This window comes from Entamoeba invadens (genome assembly GCF_000330505.1).
Source record: "Entamoeba invadens IP1 unplaced genomic scaffold scaff_1105074725643, whole genome shotgun sequence".
Lineage (NCBI taxonomy): Eukaryota > Evosea > Mastigamoebida > Endamoebidae > Entamoeba > Entamoeba invadens.
The window spans coordinates 383,042-399,278 of record NW_004191777.1 but is presented as its reverse complement, the minus strand read 5'-3'; the positions used below and the strand labels follow the sequence as shown (position 1 = coordinate 399,278).

Sequence of the window (16,237 nt, the reverse complement as noted above, 5' to 3'; positions counted from 1 at the left end):
AAACTATATTATATTACTTCATAATATAACCATTTAGTTATAGTATTTGTATTAAACCCAATATTACTATAACATTTAATAAAAAATTTTTATTAAAATAATAAATTACAATAAAAAATTTAATAATAAATTTGATAATTATAAAAACCATTTTAATTAATTCTTTGTAACTTTTGTAAAAGAATCACCACAACATCTGCGGTTGGTCTGTTTTCAGGTTTATGTGTCCACATTTCTGAAATAACACGATAAGCTTCTGGACTAATTCCTTCTCGAACTGAAAGCCGTTTTCCAGAAGCTACAAAATTGGCAATGCTCCATGGAAATTTAAACTCATCGCCAGTATATGCTTCTCCCCATATCAAAGTCTCAAACAACGTCACAGCCAACGAGTAGACATCAGCTGCCTTCTTATAATGTTGTTTATTCAAGATTTCTTGTGCCATGTATTTTGGTGATCCGATACCCTTTGTGAAAGTCATGTTAGTTGTGAGTAAATTGATGTTTCTACTACTTCCAAAGTCAGTCAACTTTCCATTGACATTCATTCCATTTTCCAAGGAAATGACGAGTATGTTGTCTGGTTTAATGTCTCTGTGTAAAATGTGATTCTCATGTAAATGTAATATCCTTTTAGAAGCATCTATTATGATTTTCATTTTAATTTTCGAACTAATTTCATCACTCTTTTTGTGTTTCATCAAGTCTTGTAAACTTCCATACAAAGCAAATTCGGTGACCATGCATATGTGGTTTGGAATAAAACAAGCGCCATAGAAGTGGATGATATACTCACTTCTAAACTTGTCCAACATATTCACTTCATTTTCGAAATCATTCAGAAGTTGATTCATCTTTTGTATCTGTTTCATCTTTTTTGTTGCAACTTCTTTTCCTCTGAATGTGCCTTTGTATACCATTCCAAAAGACCCTTCGCAAATTAGCTTTATTTCTTCAAGTTCTTTGTAATTCAATTTTGTCGAGTTTGCAGTACAAACAACTACTTGAAGTTTGTGATTATTTTGTTCACCTGTTGTCAGGTTGAGACAGATAACTACAAAGTGTTAGTCTATCTTACATGAGCACAACAGCTTATTGAATATCTCAAACTCACACGCTTCTCCTTTCTTTAGTGTTACTATTGAAGGCATTGTTCGTATTTCATAACAATCACACCCTTCTATAACACCAAATTGCACTTTTAAATGGTGTTTGGTGAGGTTTCCAATACATATCAAGTCGCGCGATTCTTCATCGACTGGAATGAGAGCGTCTGAATCTATGGCAAATTTTAATACATTTTATTGGAACACAACACTTTGTTGAGTGGATTCATTGTTATGTTCGATTTCTTAATATCAAAAACACAGACATTTTGTTCTTTTTCACTTGGCGTTTGTTGAGTAAAATGAAGATTACCAAAAGTATTAAAACAGTAATTGGGATGCCAATCACAACACCAAGATTGACCAACTTTGTGCAACTGTCACCGGAATCTGTTGGTTCTCGTCGACCCTCACACTTAACACACTTCGAATTTATAGCTAACACACATAATTCAACTTTTGTGAAATGAAGGCATTGCGAGTCAACCAACATATTTTCCAAATCGTTACATATGGTACACACACTTTCACTCTCACATGATGTGCAATTTGGAGAACATTCATAACACTTGTGATTTGATAAGAAACGAATAGACACACACCTCTCACATCCAGACAATGATGACGGCTCACAGTTTGTGAGCGTTGTATTCGATTGACACAATTTGCTTTCACTTGGGATGTTGAAATAGCCGTCTTTGCATACAAGACACTCATTACTGTTCACACAAAGTGCACATGACTCTTCACATGATGTACAGCTGATACCCTCTCGATAATACCCACTGTTACAGATCGCACATCCACCTACAGGGATGGCCATTTTACAACTCTCTTGTAATGTACCAAGTGATTTGATGACATGTCAGCACTCAGATAAAAACTATAATTACAATAAGTAATTATAGTTTTTGTAAGTGCAATAAGTTGTGTTGTAACAAGTTAAACAGTCAGTTTCACAATGAATACACTCATTGTTGATGTTGTAATACCCATCAGCGCAGAGTTGTTATTTTTTGTTGTTTCTTATTTGACAGGATGTCTCTGTTGCTGTTTTTGTGTCTGTTTTGAATTTGTTGTCTTCATCAAATGTCTCAGCACAAATTCCGCCCTTCAATTTGAATGCATCAAGACACTCTACACATTGGTGTTCTGTGCACCGTATCTCTTGCAATTTGTGACTGTTGTGGATTCTATTGGAACACAGTAATCATACTTGTCTTCTACATTCTTTGCGTCTGTCTGGTAATACTCCTCACAACAAACAACACATCCACCTGAACTAATTGTTTTGTATGTTGATATAACACTCTTTGATACACACCAAGTGTCAGTGTATTTCACAAAGCTATCCAAACACTTTAGACAGGTACTTATGTCACAGAGACCACAGTTGGTGGTTTGACACTTTGAGCACCTTCCCTGTGATATGTAATTTAAATCAGATTTGTATTTGGTGCAAAACCCATATTTTACTGTATGGCAATTATCATCTGTAACACATTGGTTTGTAGTCGTGTCAAATATATAATTGGTTTGACACTGCAATGGTATCATTTTGGTCTTTGATAATTGGCAAACCGAGACGGAAACACCACAGCCGACACATTCGTTTGAGATGTTGAGATACGCACCATCTCCACACTTGTAAACAATATCATTTCTCATTTCCAAATTTGCACTTTGACATTCGTTTTCATTCAAAGTGAAGTTGTCGTTGCAATTAATACAAACAGAATTTCCCTTTTCAACTTTCTGGTGTTTGCAATTTGTCAAATTGTCTTTACAGTCGGAGTTGACTGAGATCTGATCATAACAGTCACAAAAAGACATTGTGGTGTTGGAAGGACTTTGACATCGAGTTGTTTGTTGGCAAACCCCATTCGCCAAAAAGTAGTTGCTGTTACATAGAAGACAAGTTGACTCGTCGACTTGAATTTGACAGTTCACATCATTACTTTGGCAACTCTTTGAATTTGGATTGTAATACTTCCCACTTAGACACAACTGACACTTCCCACTATTCACTACATAGTTGGTCATACAAGAGGTGCAATTGGAAACACCAACAAAAAGTGTTGAACGCGCATCACAGTTCTCAGTTGCAAAATAACAATTTTCACACGTTGTCTCGGTCTTCTTGTAAGTCCCAATTTCACAATTTGAACAAAGCCCGTTTGAAGCCAGGTATTGTGGGTCTTTGCACTCCAGGCACTTCTTTGTTATTTGGCTGCGACTCGTATAATTTGTGTTGATTGTGCTACATTGAACACATTGGCCGTTTTCGTCTGGGTAATATCCCGTGTTACACATCACACACTTTCTTTCGAATGCAGACGAACATTTTGCGCAGTGTGTGTCACTTTTGGTCAGATTTTAAATATTTAACACGTTGGAACTTCCTTTTTTCTGTTTTATATGAATTTTATTTAAAAAAGTGAACAAATTCTATTTATTTTTTCACTTTCCGATTAATCTCCTAATCGGAAAGTGATTAGGAGATAGATGAGCCAAAAGTGCCAAATATTTGGCACTTTTGATTATTTGAAAACATTCTAATTTTAAATTGACCAAAAAAATAATAGAGTCATTCTCTAAACGTTGTTTTTTCCTTAAAGTTGTCCCTCGGTTTTTAGATATTAATAACTGGAATATATCGGGAAATTTTTCAAAACGCCAGAAAATCATTGTTTTAGTTTTTTTACCATTTTTATGATTTATTACCTAATTCCCAATTTTTTAAACAATTTTTTGTATTTTTTGCAAAAGGGACAACGTTTAGAGAATGATTCTATTATTTTTTGGTCACTTTAAAAATTAATTTTATAAAATTTTTACCAAATTTCATATTGAAACATGAAATTCATGAAAAATGAAATGAAAGGCAAAAATCAAATTTGGTAATAAATTATTTAAAAAATCATATTTTTTGGCTTTAGGCCATTTGAGTGTTAAAGAATAACTAATTTTAATAATAAAACAAAAAAATAATTATTTCGAAAAAAAAAGAAAAAAAAGCTATTGATTATAATTAAAAAATTAAATGTATAGTTAATTTTTTCCATTGTTAATTAAAAATCCGACTTTAGACAAATAAATCAGTTTTTTGTTATTAGAATAAATTACATTTATAACACAATCAATTGATTTTAACAGAATCTAATTACCTTAGAAAACTACAAACTCAAGATATTTAAACAAATTAGATTCTGTTATAATTACATGGAATAAACATTTAAACACAATCAATAAAAGAACTACATCCATTTCCACCGACAGTATTACCCACCCGAAGGCTTTTTATCATGTTTTTCTATCTCGGAGTTTTCATCCTTTTTGGGAACAACGACTTTGTTCCTCAAAAAGTATTTTTCCCAAATCACCATCTTCGGTTGTGTCGTTTCCAAATCCAATTTGCCCATCTGCCCATCGTAAGTGATATTCACAAACTTTGTTCTATTTTGAAAGACATATTCCCAGAAGCAAGGTGTCTTCTCTTCGACTTTTGTTTCAACCCTTTCCTTTTCGGTATCAAACATGAACGTTCCAAATGCCGCACTGAAAATTGCTTCGTTCAGCTCAACCAAAAAGTCTTCATTGAACTCAAATTTGTGAGTAAATGTATTCATCAGGATGTGCACACAGTCTAAAAATTGGAAAAAGATTGGAGAGTATTGCCCAAATGGACATTCTACAGCAAAGCCAGTCCTATTCATTAATCTTTGTCAGTTCTTTAACAACAAACCTTGTCATAAAACGATGTCCAAAGCTCTTCCAATCCTTTTCAACCAACACAATAAACCCTTCCAATGTTCTGTAATACCCGTCTAATATTATTTCTGCTATTCCACAACACTGCGCAGTTCGGTCCCATCCATCAGAACAATGTACCAACACACTTGTTCCACTTTCAATCAATTTGCTTGTCTTTTCCGAAGAGTTTAACACGGCTTCTTGCAATTGGAACCACCGCACAACTTCTTTTGTTTTAATAAAATTTTCATCGATGAATTTTGTCGAGATCCCATACACACTCAAATACAGTTGTCTCCACGTTTCTCTCACAATGTGAATATTCGGAATATTTTCAAAATCGACTTTAAGAAATGGATAAGTGTTTTCGTCTTCATATCCTCCTCCAGCTGCTTTATTAGTCATAGCATTGAGTAATGGTCTCGAGTCGAGGACATGCAACAACTTTCTACCTGTGACTTCATCTACTTTACACAGATAGTCCATATCCCCTGGAATTTGTTTTGTAGTGACTGAAGTAATAAGTCCAGGTAATGGTTGCGAGCTTCTTAGTAGTGCAGAACCCATTTTGTCATTGAACCACGTCAGCACTGGAAATCTTCCTTTACTTCTATAGTTAATAGCACTTTTAATCATCGCGTCGGTGGCTGTCTTTGGCACATACACCAAAGCCGGATAAGTGGAAGACATCGCATACCGTGAATTTCCACTGTATACGTCCCAAACCTGGAACACCCCCTGTCGCTCAAATTCACGTTGAAAGTTGTAAAACGCTTTTGTCTTCTTAAAAGAAGGCGAGCAGAAGATGAAAAGCATTTCTGGCGATGTTGTGTAAACTCGATTCAAAAGTTCTTTGTTAACAGCACGCCGAAGGCGTTGGTTATCGTCGAATGAGAATGTGAAGCATTGGTTGTCTTTTGTCTCGATGTAAAAGAGTCGCTTTCGGACGCGTTCATTTGTGTTGATTTTTTTGAAGTTGGCGATTTTGATTAGCGGGACATAAAACGAGAAGAAGTCGAGTTCTGCTTGAAATTCGATTTTATAATTTGTCATGATGAACTTTCCTTTTGTCTCCACAAATGAGACGGTGTCGTTTCTTGAAGTTAAAACGACGTCGGTAGACAAAATTCGTCGTTCTCCAATTTTAGGTAATGTCGTTTGTTTGTGCGAGATCACTGTTGCAACGTTGATTTCTCCTTCTTCATTGTATTCGTCGATTATTGTGAATTTCATAGTGTTTCTATACAATGAAGTGGTTACTTGTGCTGATGGGTCATCCGCCTCAAACACTGCTTTTCTTTTTAAAAAGGTTTCTGAATATTTGTATGGGATAAATGGTTGGGTTTCTGGTTGAGTTTGTGGACGTGGCTCTTTTGTGGGTTTTTGTTTTACTGGTGGAGGAACGGCAAACCTTTTCGCCTGGAACTTTCTGTGTTCTGGCGACTGGCCAACCTTTTCCATAACTTGTTTGGGGTTTTCAAGTTTGTGGTGTTGCTTTTCAAAAGCATTTAAGATTTTCCATTCATTTCTTTTAGGTTTGAGAAGTATCCAAAGAGTCAAATTCTATCGACTTCTCATAATACTGTATTATATAATAATAATATAACATTGTTTTTATATAATACAATAAAGAAAACATATGAGTTATGTTGACTAATACTACATAACACAAAAAACTTTTAATGACACTTTTTATAAATTGCTTTTATTAATCCAATGATGTTTTTTAATTATCAATTAGTTGGATCATAAAACTCTTAAAAATGATTGAAGATGTTTTTTTATAAGCCATACGAAGTAATTCCTGTAAGTAACGATACACTGGCTGATATCCAAAATGAAATGTTTTATTTGTTTTGTTACGATAATATTTCACTCTCGTGTTATGAGAACATTCAAATTAAAACATTATACGATTTACCAAATAATCAAAAAGTTGTTATTCGCTCTCCAACTCTATTGAATAGAAACAAATTGGTGCAAAAGTCTGTAAAGCGAGAAGGACAAAACATCACATTATTTTCAAATAATCTCCACCTGGTATTAAAAATGCAATTGGCTGAAAATGAATATGTGGTGGAGTCTGCAAAGTCTTTAGACGGTGCCCTTTATATCACATCACAAAGATTTATTCATGTTTCTGTCAAAGACAAACAACAAGTTGTTGAAGATATTTCACTTAACGCTATATTTAATCAACGGTATTATAATGGAGTGTTGAGCATTGGATTAAATCCTTTTTATAATGCAGATTTACCAGATAATTTGAACATCCCACTGCAGCGGGATGAAGCAATTAATATTGGAAATGGAATCAAAAAGCTTCGAATAGTAAATCCTAAAGATAAACCAGAAGTTCGAAATTATTACTTAACACAACCTTTTAGTTTGTTTATTAATTTTTTCATTTGATTTTGGGTTGTTTTAATTATGCAAAAGACTAACAACAAGGAGCAGAAAGAAAGAGTCTTATTGATTATGATTCAGACTTCTTTAAAATTTACACCAATACCAACTATAAGTTATGTGCAACATATCCACCATCTTTTGTGATTCCAAAACCTGTTGCTGATGATACGATATTAAAATGCGCCGAATTTAGGTCAAAAGGGAGGGTTTGTCATTAATTCTTTGATAGATACTCTTTTATATTACAAATTAATTTGTATCTGTGTTGAACTCAATTGTTCTTAAGTAACGAATACGTAACATTGAGTTATAATGCAATTAACATAAAGCTTCCAATGTGTATGTACAACGATAGTTTAACACACACGTCACTTTTTAGAAGCGCACAGCCATTGGTTGCAAACTTAAGTTATTACAAAAGAGTCTTTGCAGACAGTGAATCAAAAGAAGACCAGACATATCTCGATTGTATGCGTACTGTTGGGAAGTCAAACGATTCAATTCTGATCATTTTAGACTGCCGTCCTTACACCAATGCATATGCAAATCGAGTGAATGGGGGTGGGTACGAGAACACAAACACATACATTAAAACAGATCTTCAGTTCTTGAACATGCCAAACATCCACGAAGTGAGAAACATATATACCAACATGAGAAATGCACTTCGTGACCGAAAAACATTAACACCAACACAATACTTCTCTAAAACAAGTGGCTGGTTAGAACTATTGTACACTCTGTTAATATCAACGAAAATGGCTGTTGGCTTGATCAGGAGTGAAGTGAACGTATTGGTTCATTGTAGTGATGGGTGGGACAGAACTGCACAAATGTCTGCACTCACACGTCTTGTTTTAGAAAAGAAGGCACGAACAGTCAAAGGCTTTTTCGACTTGATCTATCAAGAGTGGATTTTGGCTGGTCATAAGTTCATGACAAGACTTCATTTAAGTAACGATGAGAACTCCCCTGTTTTTCTTCAGTTCATCGAAGTTGTCGTCATGCTTGTGAAACACCGTCCAAGTGCTTTTCAATTCAACGAAGACTTCCTGATCGAACTTGCTGCGGAAGCTGTGTGCCCCAAAACAGTGACATTTCTATTTGATTGTGACAGCGATCGAAATAATGCGAATTGTCAAAATTATGAGGACTTTTTTACTATTGAGGAGAAGAACTGGGAAGAAATTGACTGTGAGAAGTTGGAGGATGTTGACTTGGATATTTGTTGCAACGAGTTTGGAGTATGGGAAAGATATTATCTAAGAAAAACGGAATGCATAGTGATCGATTCTATATGAAGGTTTAATCATGTAGTGGTGTTTATGTTAAGTTTATTTGCTTTTATGGCGATTGATTCTATTTATAATAAAACAAAAAAAGTTTTTTTGTGAATGAATTTGTTTAAAAAAATTTTTGGTAAATCTTTGGTGTAAAATTATGACAACTTTTTAATAAAAAGAGTTATAAATACCAATTAAAACATTTAGTAATTAAATTATTAAATAATAATATACATACTACTATAATATTAATCTTTATATAATATTTTTAATAAAAAATGAATTATTTAATATCAATTTAAACTATTGTAAATTAAAACTATTTTATTAAAAAAATGATAAAAAACTTTTTTTATTAACATTTTTTTCATTTGAATTACAATTTTGAGTTGTTATTTGCTATTATTACTAAACTTTGTTTTAGTGGAACAGAAAAAATTGTTTTAAATACCAAAAATAATCAATAAAATAATAAGAGCAATTTTAAAAGCTGATAAACAAGAAATCTTATACAAACAACTTTATGTTTTGTATTACCACAAAAATGGCAATCCCTGATTCGATGTGAGAAATCCAAAGAATTTATGTAAGTCAACAACACGTGGTGATGCTTTGACAAAAAAGAAAAGCAATTATTTGATACATTTTGATGTTTAATTTACACTGCGATTTGGAAATGAGTTTTGAAATACAATACCCGATAGATAGTGGAGCAGAGACGGATTGGATGAGAAAAAACAATAAGAAAAGTTGAAAGAAAATAACACTTACTAAAATATCATGTTGCGAAATCTATTCGTTCAAAAGAAAACTTAATGCTAAAAACAAATTAATAACATGAATTGAGTTGCGTAGTGTTGTTGTGCGTATCGTCCTGACCGTTGCTCAAGAAAAACATGAGCGAGTCGTATCTGTCTTCATTCTCGAAAAGAATGGGGGCAGATTTTCTATATGACAAATTCTGTGGCGTCTTCGCCTTGCGATTCTCGCGCTTTGCTTTCAAAGCAGCAAGCTGTTCGAGAGCTCCAAGCATGTCGAGCTCTTTCTCTTCACACCTCTGCGTTATTGGCGAGAAGAACGTCCGTTTAGTCTTGTATTCGACTTCTTGTGAATTTGGACGCTTGATATTGATGAGACCCTTTGGCATGGTGTTATGAGCTTTCCAGTTTGGCAGTGTTTTTAAAGGCACAACCGCCTTTCTAATTTAAAATTTCAAATGATTCCGTTTCTCTTAGAAATGTGCCAGGCAACGCTCAATGCATTGTAACATTTTCCTCAACTCGCCCGTTTGTTACTATTTTGTATGGTTTGTTGAACCAAAGAAAACTGAAATGATCTCTTCTAGTAACACAAAAACCAGTTATGCTTATCATAACTTGTATTCGTTATTTTCTGAAATTTTTTGATTTCTTTATAAAAAACTTCATCTTTTTTCATTATTAGACTTTATTTAGAGAATTATCCGTCCTTCAGTGTAAGTGCACAATTTCGGGATATTATCAAACACCCGGAATTCACACCTATTAAATTTGTTAATGCTCTATTTTCAGAAAGTTGATGGAGATTTACCCCAAACAGAAGTTGCCGATTGGAAAAATAAATCGTCTGATAATCCCGTTTAGTGTATTAAAAACATGGTGATATGGAATGACACTACTGTTATTTCCTTTTTCTCACCATAATTTACCTTGTATCTTATTTATAGGAAAAAAAATTGTACGAAGTATTTCGAAGCAACGGCAGAAAAAGGTCGAGCCATCGCAAAGACGTTATTATTGTTTTAACCTTGAACTCATGGTCCAAAAAGGTTAATAGTGCTGTTTTTCGCACGATTTTTGTTCTGTTTATTATATGTTGTTACCTTAATAATAGATGGGTTCAAATAATCGAAAGAAGTTTATTGGTAAAAAAAACACAATTTCGGAATTTTTTACAATTAATTATATACGAACCACTTATTTATTGTAAAACTACCATTGGCACTAATATATTTTTGCATGTAATAAAGAACAAGTCTTAACTTCGTTCGTTAAAATAGTTTTCTTTAAAAACTTCTTTTAAAGAAATAATTTTCTTATCCAAAAGAAAACGAACCTTTTTCTTATGTAAAACAGCCTTTGCTTTATTTTTAATAATGGTGTGTGATTCCCCGAGGACATGGGTGTTTAAGAAAACTCAAAGACATCTTTTTGATAATCCTGATGAAAAAATAGACAAAGAATCGTTTTAGTTTTTTTAAGACAAAAAAATTTGATAAGATTTTCTTTGCGACTGTGGCATAAATTATGTAATGGAAAACATATAAATGAACAAAAAGCAAATTAACACGAGACAAGTGGATTAAGTAAAAATGTCATAAAAGTGCCTAAATGCTTTTGTTATTTGTAGATTGAAGGGTTAGGGATGTCCAACCATTCCTTAAATGTTTGTAAAAATAAAGATTCGGTGAACACCACATTTTAAAAAACAACAACAAAAACTCATTCAACATGTTTTAACATCATACAATAGTCATCCAATGTAGAATTGCTCAAAATACACTTTGTTCTTAAATTCAAAAAGGGTATAATTATTCACACTTGACTCCTTCACTATCCAAAACCACTTACAACGGAAATGTCTATAGGTCAGAACTAACCACCACATATGACTTTCAACAAATATTTTCTGACCAACTATTGTAGAATTATAAAGTACCAATATTTTAGTCGAAGTGGTACTTAACTTTACTATACTTCATTTATTAAACTCGTTCAAACTTCAATAAACAAATTATCAATATGGCACTCATTTATAAATAGTATTATATTTGTCCCTCACTCGTATTTAAAACGTTAGAGTGATTCGTTCACACACAAAATACCGCGAACCTGTTTCATAATCAACTCGTTGTGTAACTGTCATTAGCACTGAATTGCCAACAAGAGCCTCGTTCAGAAATTCCACAAATTTCAATTTTGTGTCGAGTTTGAGTATCATCTTCAAATGTTCCTATCGGTTATTCCCTTTCAAATTACTCATACACAGAAGAACACAAGAGATTAATAAACAAACAATAAGACTCTCCGTGAATGTGACGGTAGCTTTCTCGTTATTGCTGGAGACGCAATCAAAAAAAATTTTGGTCTTAATCAAGTCTGGTGTATCGCTCATTGTGTACTTCCCTATTTTCACACTGAGCAGAAACTTATCATCGGAAACAAGTGGAATTTCGCTTGGCGTTTTAGTCTTTTCTGTTGCGTCAGTCTCATTTTTTAACTTTGAGTTGCTCTCCAAAACATCGTTTTGTGTAAGTTGGGTGACTGAAACGTTGTTAAAATTCGACGAAAACACATCGCAACTTGGTCTCTTTCGTGGAAAATCCTCTTCAGAGGCCGTTTGCACCAACAAGTCAGCTTTTCTCAACTTTAATATGTCGGATTGACATAATGTCTTTCGAGCAGTCTTTTCAATTTGTACTTCCGCCCACCCATCGTTCCCATTATTTTCTTCCGTGGGTAGTTCACTCACTTCTTGTGTGCTTTCGCTGTTCAAATCAAGAACAATAGGGTTTGTTACGTTGTCTCCTTGTATAAGTTCCTGTTCTTCCTTTTGTAGTTTACTATCATTTGAATTCAGTTGAACAGTTCCATGTTCTTCTTTGACACAAGCAGTCTTTTTCTCTTCTTTTTCGAAAGTTTCCATGATGGTGTCGATATCATCCACTCCAAAGTTGAAACTTTCCGTATTCTTATTATCGTCTTCGCCTTTGTTAAGTGCCTGGACATGGTCTTGACTGTATTCTGCCATTATCTCATCAATCGTGTTTTGTGTGATTTGTGACTGCTCTTTCTTTTCGCCAAGTTCTGACATTTTATATTCTATCCCGGATGTCTGGTGCATCTCAATAGCGTTGTCCGTCTGTGCACCAAGTTCTTTTTTGACTTTCTGGTTTTGAGTGATGTTTATTATTTTCTCTTTGTCTGTGGCGCTCATCCTTTCAATCAAAGACTGTTGGAACTTCTCCAGTGCATTGATAAACCCTTTATTCGTCTTACTTTCCTTCCTCTCTGCCATCTCAACAACTGTTGTTATAATGTCGTTCTTCTTAAAGTAAACTTCATTGTCATTATCATTAAGAAGTACACAACTCTCAGAACACACGCGGACTAATTCCCCTTCAAATTGGTACCCACTGACTTTAATCCACTTGTTCAGTGGGTTTTGTGTGATGTTTTCAAACACAACTTCAAACACCCGTCCTACCCCAAGAAGGCCAGGTATTTGAAATTCTTCGGATTGCCCCTTTTCATAGTTTTTAACGTCATCTGCAGTATACCCAACAAACACTGTCCCTCGTCTGCGCTCACAGAAGTTCGTTGCAAAACTCACAACATACCCAACAAAATCCAGAAACTTCCCATCGCGTCGCATTTCTTTTGTTTTGGAGATTGTGAGAACGTTTGGGTAATACTCGCCTTTTAAGTATTGCACGTCGTCTAATATATAGTGTTCGAGCGTTGTTGGTACTTCTGTTTTGATGACTCCCAAATCTAAAAGTTTGAACACGTACTTCACTTCGTTGTTAAACACCCTCAAGCAAAATTCAGTTGGTTTCCTTGTTGTCCCGACATTCAATATGACACAACCCTGTTTGTTAACAACTTTCCTCACTGGGATGTTCTCCAATATGATTTTTCTGTGTGCGGAAAAGTACTTCTCCAAATTAATTTTCGACCCAAAAAGTATTGGAGCAAATTGAATGATGACAAAGTGCTCGCCATTACCAACTACAACCTCCTCATAATCAATTTCTGGAGTCCCATCTTTATCATTTTTGAAGCATTGCCTCGAGCTTACGATGACTCCACACATCCATTTGTTCGCTAAAGAGTCTGGATTTGTTTTGGAACTGATATCACACAACTCGACTTTCCGTAGCATAAATTTATTTTGCTTTGAATCGTTTGGATTGGATTTCAGTGTCACTTGTTTCTGGTTGACGCTCATTGAATTAACAGATTCCCTCAACCACCTTTTTGGTATAAATAATTCACCCAACCATTTTCAGAGGAATTTGGGAAGTACTTTTTATAGTTTAATATGAACTTTATCTAATACCAAGTCCATTATAGTTGATAAGGATAAAAAAAAGGAGTGGAAACTACAAGAATGGGTTAAATTGTTCAGACAGTAGACGTCACACAACAGTGCAAATTTCTCTTCTAGGAGCAGGTTCCGGTTGTGACGGCTTTGGTTCGAAATTAACAAATTTCTTTACAGTTATGTCGATGACTTCATTCAAAGCATTTTGAATGTTTTCTCCTGTTTTCGATGAGACTTCAAAGTATTTTGTGAATGTGTGTTGGAAGGTAAACGTTTTTCGGTCTTCTATTGGAATGTCCATACACCCAAGATCGGTTTTTGTTTGGCAGATAAACCATAACTTGTCGGATGTAATAAATCGGTCAACATAATTCATCCATTGCTGCATCGCTTTCATCCCTTCATTCGATGGAAAACAACAAATCAACGCATTTGCTTTACGGAATATCGATAACGTCTCTTCTTCGTTGTATTCACACTGACGAAACTCAACTAAACGGACTTCAACATTCTCCCCATTCATTTGGTAGTCTTTCAATCGCTAACACGTCATTTTTCTATTTTAATATAATACGTTTTTATACACATTTTATTTACATATACAAACTGACTCTTCATGTTCCATCTTCTCCTCAAAGTACATGTCATTGATGTACCGGGTGATAACACACGTCTTACCACAATCCTTGTCACCTACAAATAAAATCGTCACACCCTTCCCAAACTTGATCAACTTACGATTCACCTTCATAGCCATATTTTATAGTTCGCTTTGTTTGTTTGTTTCTTGCATTTTAAAAAGAAGTAAGACCAATGATTTGTTTCTTTGAAATTTTTATTTGAATATTAGCATTTTGTAAGAAATTTTTACTAAATTAATAATTCCAAAATGATTTTTTTTCGTACAGTATTTTTTCGTTTTTTGTTTTAACTATACTTAAATAATATTTGTTCATTATTTTTCTATTAGAGAAGATAAAATAATCTGTTTCATCATTTTTTAAAAACTTTATTGATAAATTTTTATTAAACAAAACTATTTAATAATCGTACATTCTAAAACCATAAACACTAAAAATTTCCAAGTTTTAAAACTATAAGAATGGTTTATTTAAATTAGAATCTAATAAAAGACTTATATACAATTGAATAACCATGTTGTGCTGTCAGTTTTATAAAATAACTAAATAAATATAATTTCTAATTAATAAATGAAGATAAATAAAAATTTTTAACCTTTTTATCATGAAAGATTTTAAAGGTGAATCTCTTTTTTCTTCAAATCTCACAATTATTTATAGAAAAAAAATATAGATAAATTTACTATAATAATTTGATAATTAAAAAAATTCTATTTTTGCAAACAAATAGCAATATTAAAATAATAGTTTTTTAATTATTCAATATTATAAAATAAATCTCTTTTATTTGTGCAATTTTTGTAACATTGGTGATGCAAATATAGAATGACGAAATGATCGAGTATCAAACTAAATAATGATAATAAATTATTAATTTAATATTTTATTAAAATATGGTTCAAAAAACCAGAATTTAAAAATGAAATGAAATAACATCATCATAAAAAGTAAATCAAAAGCAAACAATATATATTTATCACAACCAAATCCTTTATAAAGACTTGTAAACCATGACAGGTCTTTCTCGGCCAAAAGTCTTCCTGAGCTTTTCTATGTTTTGCTTCATGAGCGTGATGACGTCTTGATTCATATGTTTGCCTTTTTGTTTTGTAGCAAAGTACTTCTGAGCGTGAGTTCTAACCTGAACTGCTGTTCGTGTTTCGACAAACTCGCTGATCTTGGAGACAGGTAGTCGTTTGGAAGATGTTGCGTTGAGAAAGCAAATGCATATCAAAAACTTCATGTGTTCATTGTCGTTCCAATAGCGCTGAGTTATTGGGCTAACACACACTGGGACATTCAAAGAGAGATGTGTGAACGTTAAAATTTGTTTCAATTCCTCCTCTTGATGGTCAAAGAGTGCAAGAAGGTTTTCTTGTGTAGCAATGCTAACGGACATGTGGTGTCTGATTATTAAAAAATCGCTTTTTATAAGTGAGAAAACATTTTTTGAACAAATTGGTCGTTACATTATTTGTATTTAAAATTAATTTAGTACATTTTGTGTACTATTAAATAAACAACGTTCAATTATTTGTACCTTTTTTGAGGTGCAAATAATGTGCCACTAAAAGTGTTTTTTGATGTTTTTTATTTCCCGATTTTCAAGACGAAAATGTTTTATTATTTTTGTTATTATTATTCATTAATTATTATATCGACAAATACAAAACAAAAATGTTCAGAAAATAGAAATAATAATATTTATCATTTTGAAATGATGTTCCCAAATATTTTTAAATTTATTTAAAAACTCGCTATTTTTTTGTTATAATAATTAACTGAATTTATTCTATAAAATTCCAAATTCTGTGGTTTTTATTTTTTCTGTTTTTTTTTCGTTGTATTTTTTAAATTTTTGGCGTGTTTTTTCGGGTTTTTCATTTTTGAAAATGATTTATTTTATTATCAAATAATTATTTTATAGTTTGAAAAAAATAACAAAACAATAATAATTATA

The 16,237-nt window shown here is 33.1% G+C and overlaps 9 protein-coding genes across 9 annotated transcripts; 1 reads left to right on the top strand and 8 right to left on the bottom strand.

Moving 5' to 3' along the window:
- Positions 1 to 152: 152 nt before the first annotated feature.
- EIN_082010 (tyrosine protein kinase, putative) lies at positions 153 to 1,151 on the bottom strand (the record flags this gene model as incomplete). Its single annotated transcript, XM_004184457.1, has 2 exons — positions 153 to 1,054; positions 1,079 to 1,151. The coding sequence occupies 2 exons, from the start codon at positions 1,149 to 1,151 to the stop codon at positions 153 to 155; spliced, it is 975 nt and encodes a 324-aa protein (XP_004184505.1).
- A 187-nt stretch (positions 1,152 to 1,338) lies between these two features.
- On the bottom strand, positions 1,339 to 1,929 carry EIN_082000 (hypothetical protein; the record flags this gene model as incomplete). The annotated part of the gene is made up of 1 exon (XM_004184456.1): positions 1,339 to 1,929. One exon carries the CDS (start codon positions 1,927 to 1,929, stop codon positions 1,339 to 1,341), a length of 591 nt encoding a protein of 196 aa, XP_004184504.1.
- Positions 1,930 to 2,243: 314 nt separating this feature from the next.
- Positions 2,244 to 3,419, bottom strand: EIN_081990 (hypothetical protein; the record flags this gene model as incomplete). The annotated part of the gene is made up of 1 exon (XM_004184455.1): positions 2,244 to 3,419. One exon carries the CDS (start codon positions 3,417 to 3,419, stop codon positions 2,244 to 2,246), a length of 1,176 nt encoding a protein of 391 aa, XP_004184503.1.
- A 968-nt stretch (positions 3,420 to 4,387) lies between these two features.
- EIN_081980 (hypothetical protein) lies at positions 4,388 to 6,320 on the bottom strand (the record flags this gene model as incomplete). The annotated part of the gene is made up of 2 exons (XM_004184454.1): positions 4,388 to 4,814; positions 4,852 to 6,320. The coding sequence occupies 2 exons, from the start codon at positions 6,318 to 6,320 to the stop codon at positions 4,388 to 4,390; spliced, it is 1,896 nt and encodes a 631-aa protein (XP_004184502.1).
- Positions 6,321 to 6,632: 312 nt separating this feature from the next.
- EIN_081970 (myotubularin, putative) lies at positions 6,633 to 8,569 on the top strand (the record flags this gene model as incomplete). The annotated part of the gene is made up of 3 exons (XM_004184453.1): positions 6,633 to 7,245; positions 7,311 to 7,474; positions 7,598 to 8,569. 3 exons carry the CDS (start codon positions 6,633 to 6,635, stop codon positions 8,567 to 8,569), a joined length of 1,749 nt encoding a protein of 582 aa, XP_004184501.1.
- A 573-nt stretch (positions 8,570 to 9,142) lies between these two features.
- On the bottom strand, positions 9,143 to 9,698 carry EIN_081960 (hypothetical protein; the record flags this gene model as incomplete). Its single annotated transcript, XM_004184452.1, has 2 exons — positions 9,143 to 9,321; positions 9,389 to 9,698. The coding sequence occupies 2 exons, from the start codon at positions 9,696 to 9,698 to the stop codon at positions 9,143 to 9,145; spliced, it is 489 nt and encodes a 162-aa protein (XP_004184500.1).
- A 1,679-nt stretch (positions 9,699 to 11,377) lies between these two features.
- EIN_081950 (hypothetical protein) lies at positions 11,378 to 13,540 on the bottom strand (the record flags this gene model as incomplete). The annotated part of the gene is made up of 2 exons (XM_004184451.1): positions 11,378 to 11,542; positions 11,606 to 13,540. The coding sequence occupies 2 exons, from the start codon at positions 13,538 to 13,540 to the stop codon at positions 11,378 to 11,380; spliced, it is 2,100 nt and encodes a 699-aa protein (XP_004184499.1).
- A 190-nt stretch (positions 13,541 to 13,730) lies between these two features.
- On the bottom strand, positions 13,731 to 14,393 carry EIN_081940 (GTP-binding protein YPTM2, putative; the record flags this gene model as incomplete). Its single annotated transcript, XM_004184450.1, has 2 exons — positions 13,731 to 14,177; positions 14,244 to 14,393. 2 exons carry the CDS (start codon positions 14,391 to 14,393, stop codon positions 13,731 to 13,733), a joined length of 597 nt encoding a protein of 198 aa, XP_004184498.1.
- Positions 14,394 to 15,268: 875 nt separating this feature from the next.
- EIN_081930 (hypothetical protein) lies at positions 15,269 to 15,676 on the bottom strand (the record flags this gene model as incomplete). Its single annotated transcript, XM_004184449.1, has 1 exon — positions 15,269 to 15,676. The coding sequence occupies one exon, from the start codon at positions 15,674 to 15,676 to the stop codon at positions 15,269 to 15,271; it is 408 nt and encodes a 135-aa protein (XP_004184497.1).
- Positions 15,677 to 16,237: the final 561 nt, after the last annotated feature.